Here is a 3,844-nt window from a genome sequence, read left to right as displayed (position 1 = left end):
AGCAATTGGCAGTTTCCTTGATTATGATTGGACGGGCTTAGAATATGATCGTGTTTTGAATATAAGATAATTCATTATGAACCAACTCAGAGAAAAGGGGAAGACTTAAATAGGCATTTTGTCTTAAAGGCTTGAAGACGAATCAAGTATCTTAATATAAAATAAAACTACACTATATATTTTCATTCGCTCGGTGGAACATACTTTTCGAATCTTTTATTTCACTTTTGAAAAAAAAGAAAAAAGAAACAGACAAACATGTTAAAAGCGTGATCATTCATTTTGGCATTTACAATTGTGATCAAAAAGTACACATAATTGATGATTTCAAATGCGCGGGATGAAGAAATCGTGTAAATATTTTTTTTGTGGGTTGGTAGAAATGTCATTTATAACTGTACAAAATATCATGTCAATATCTGCATCACATGTTGAGTTACACTTGTTGATGTGCATACACAAAATTTCTTTTGGCGATTTTCATAATGACAGATTTTGTTGAGCAAAGAATTTGCATTAAATTTTGTGTGCGGAACGAAATTTCGGCCATAAAAACGTGTGAAATGTTAGAAAAGGCCTTCAGTGATCAATCCATGGCTAGACCAACTATTTATGAGTGGCATAAGAAGTTCAAAAAGGACAGAGAACGTGTAGAAGATGAAATGCGATCCGGACGACCAACAACGTCAACTAATCAACAACACGTCAAGGAAATAAAAGATCTTGTGCTAAAAAACCGTCGATTGGCAATTAGAGACCTTGTTGATATTGCTGGCATTTCATTTGGGCCAATCCAAACCATTTTAAAAGATCATTTGGGTCTCAGACGTTGTGCATCTCGATTAGTGCCAAAAACATTGAATTTCATCGAAAAAGAGCCTCGTGTTAATGTGTGTCAAGAAATGCTTTCTGACTATCAATCGTGCATAAAACGGATCATTACGAGAGATGAGACTTAGATCTATGCATACGACCCAGAAACAGCCGATCAGTCCGCCGAATATCGTTTGAAAGGTGAAACCAAACCAAAAAAATCTCGTCAAAGTCGGTCAAAAATCAAGGTTATGTTGACAGTATTTTTCGATAATCGTGGTGTGGTGCATTCCGAATTTTTTCCAAGGGGCCAAACTGTCAACAAAGAATATTATCTGAGTCTTATGCGTCGTTTGCGTGAAGCAATTATTACCAGAATTGTGGCAAAACAATTCTTGGTTTTTGCATCACGATAATGCACCCGCTCACACTGCATTAATTATTCGTGATCATTTCGCCAAAAATTCAACTCATATCGTTCCGCAACCTCCATATTCGCCTGATTTGGCACCGTGTGACTTCTGGCTCTTCTCTACACTCAAAAAACCACTCCGTGGACATCGTTTCGAGTCGATTGAAGAGATTGAACGTGAATCGCTACGTGAATTGAAGGCCATACCTGAAAGTAGGTTTTCACACTGTTTCGAAGACTGGAAAAAACGTTGGCGTATGTGCATTGCGGCCGAAGGGGATTACTTCGAAGGCGATGAAATGAATTTAGAAGAATAAATAAAGATTTTTAATTTTTTTAATCAATTATGTGTACTTTTTGATCACAATAGTATATGAATCGTTTTGAATTCTGTAAGTATACAAATGTATAGGCTAAAATTTGTAATTTTATGCATTATTTTAGAAATTCAATATTATGACACCAACTTTATTGTTCAAATAGGCAATTTTTGATTTTATTTTTTCTGTCCATTTCTCATTATAAGTTACTTCAATTGAATTTACTATAGTTTCGGTTGGAGATTATAATTGTAAGCGCAAAATCATCCATTCCAGGCATATGTTCACGGTCAAAATTGGGATCGGATTTGTGTGTAGTTTCAGTAATATTCAACGTCACAATGGAATGAAAAAAAGAGAAAAAACAATGAAATTAGATTAATATGAAAAAAATTGAGATCATTCATAATTATCAATATGCAATAAACTCCACATACCGAGTACAATTTATACCAAGAAATAACTCGTACTTCAGCAAGGCCACAATTTAATCAAGCCTAGCGCACTAAAAAATAATTGTTATAAACTAATTTCTAAAATATAATTTGATTGAATGATGTTGTTGTTGTTGAATGAGGGCTGCTACTACTGCGGCTGCAGATGTCCATTGTTGACATTCTGATTCTGACCTTGATACAACGGCAATGGCTGATTGTTGACAACACGGCGTTGTCTCCGTACATTTGGATGAATTGTCTGCTTGAACACGACGCATTCACCTGCATAATGATATAACAAAACACATAACATGTATAAAAATTGCTTTACAATGTGTATCCATTTCAATTGATTGCATCCATTTGTAGAGGATCAGCTTCGCTGCTGCGATATCACGATGCCACACAGTTGTGAGCGTTGGTTGTGCTCCGGCAGCTTCCTCGATTTCAACGTTTGCAACATTTGGTAGCCATGTTTTGAAGAAGCATTGCTTTTTTGACACCAAACGACCTGCATTCGGTCCATCTCGAAGAGTTGCAGCAATGACATCGCCCATATCTCGCATCTCGCGCCACATTCGTTCAATTGTTCGTCGCATTTGTAGTAGTCGTTTACTCACATTGGTTACAATGAGTGTTGGTAAGCCTAAAACTGGATTTGTTACACAACCCACACATGTCTTGTATCGATCACTTCGAGTTTGTTGTGGAAATCGTTTGAAACACAATGGATGTTGTCATGTATCGCTTGGGGTTACCCACGAACTCGATACTAGAAAAACTAGAACATATTAGAAAGATGTCAAATGTACATGTTATATGGCGTTTTACTAGAAATATTAGAAAAAATTAGCACATATTAGAATCCGTGGTTTCCCCCTCGATTCATCGACCATTCGAATGATGCAATTACCACGTTTCATAATGGCCGCAAGCAGCTTCCGTGCGAATTGGCTGGTGTTGATCCACTGGCTCCCATGTAGAAAATTGATGGTTGATTGTGAACCGTTTTGATTGCATGCCGTTTTGTCGATTGCACGAACCGATTCGATATGCTTGTCCAGTCTCAAGCGTGCATACTATTTGGTTGAATATGTTTCAATTCCGTTGTTCATCATTCTAAGTCGATGTTCAATGTACGAACGCCATGATGGTCCTTTTGGCGATGGCATTTCACCAATCATAGCTGCAATTCGATTACGATCGGCTTGCTCTTTGAAAGTAAACAATCGTGTGATTTGTTCGGCTTTCGCATCACGACGATTTTGTTTTGCATCCCAGTGATATCGCTTGCTGGATATAAGCAAATTCACCTAACAAAATGAGAACAACAAAAACAACATTGTATTCACAATCACAATCACTTTCATCTATATTATAAAAACGAAATGCCATTCTTTTGTCCTTAACTCCTCCCACAATTTTCAACCGATCTGAACCAAACTTTGCACACTTATACTTTGGACCGAGATCTAGGTCAAAATTAGGTTTTGGACCAAATTGGACTACTCCATCACGGTCGATTTTTATTTTTTTAATATTTGTATGGGGTATGTCAAAATTTGTAAATTTCATGATCAAATTCGGATTCATCGGCCCAAAATTATGGGGGATAGGTACTTTTGAGTTGGTTTAACAGCCATCGTTGTCTAATATGAGTTAAAACGTTTTATCATGGTCCATCATGGTCCATCATGGTCTAACACCATTTAACTCGGTTATTGAGGTCGGACATCATGATCCATCATGGTCTAACACCATTTAACACGGTAAATGAGGTCAGGAATCATGATCCATTATGGTCTAACACCATTTAACGCGGTAAATGAGGTCAGGAATCATGATCCATTATGGTCTAACAC

General features: G+C 37.0%; 1 protein-coding gene across 1 annotated transcript; it reads left to right on the top strand.

The window, feature by feature from the left end:
• The first annotated feature begins 455 nt into the window (after window positions 1-455).
• Window positions 456-1,045, top strand: LOC116336667 (protein GVQW3-like). Its single transcript, XM_031760674.1, has one exon. It carries the CDS (start codon window positions 486-488, stop codon window positions 957-959), a length of 474 nt encoding a protein of 157 aa, XP_031616534.1. The 5' UTR covers window positions 456-485; the 3' UTR covers window positions 960-1,045.
• The last annotated feature ends 2,799 nt before the right edge of the window (window positions 1,046-3,844 follow it).

This window comes from Contarinia nasturtii, unplaced genomic scaffold (assembly GCF_009176525.2).
Source record: "Contarinia nasturtii isolate CC-2019 unplaced genomic scaffold, AAFC_CNas_1.1 Cnas_scaffold_187, whole genome shotgun sequence".
NCBI lineage: Eukaryota > Metazoa > Arthropoda > Insecta > Diptera > Cecidomyiidae > Contarinia > Contarinia nasturtii.
Note: the sequence above shows the minus strand (reverse complement) of the source record. Positions and strands in the feature narration are given on the sequence as shown.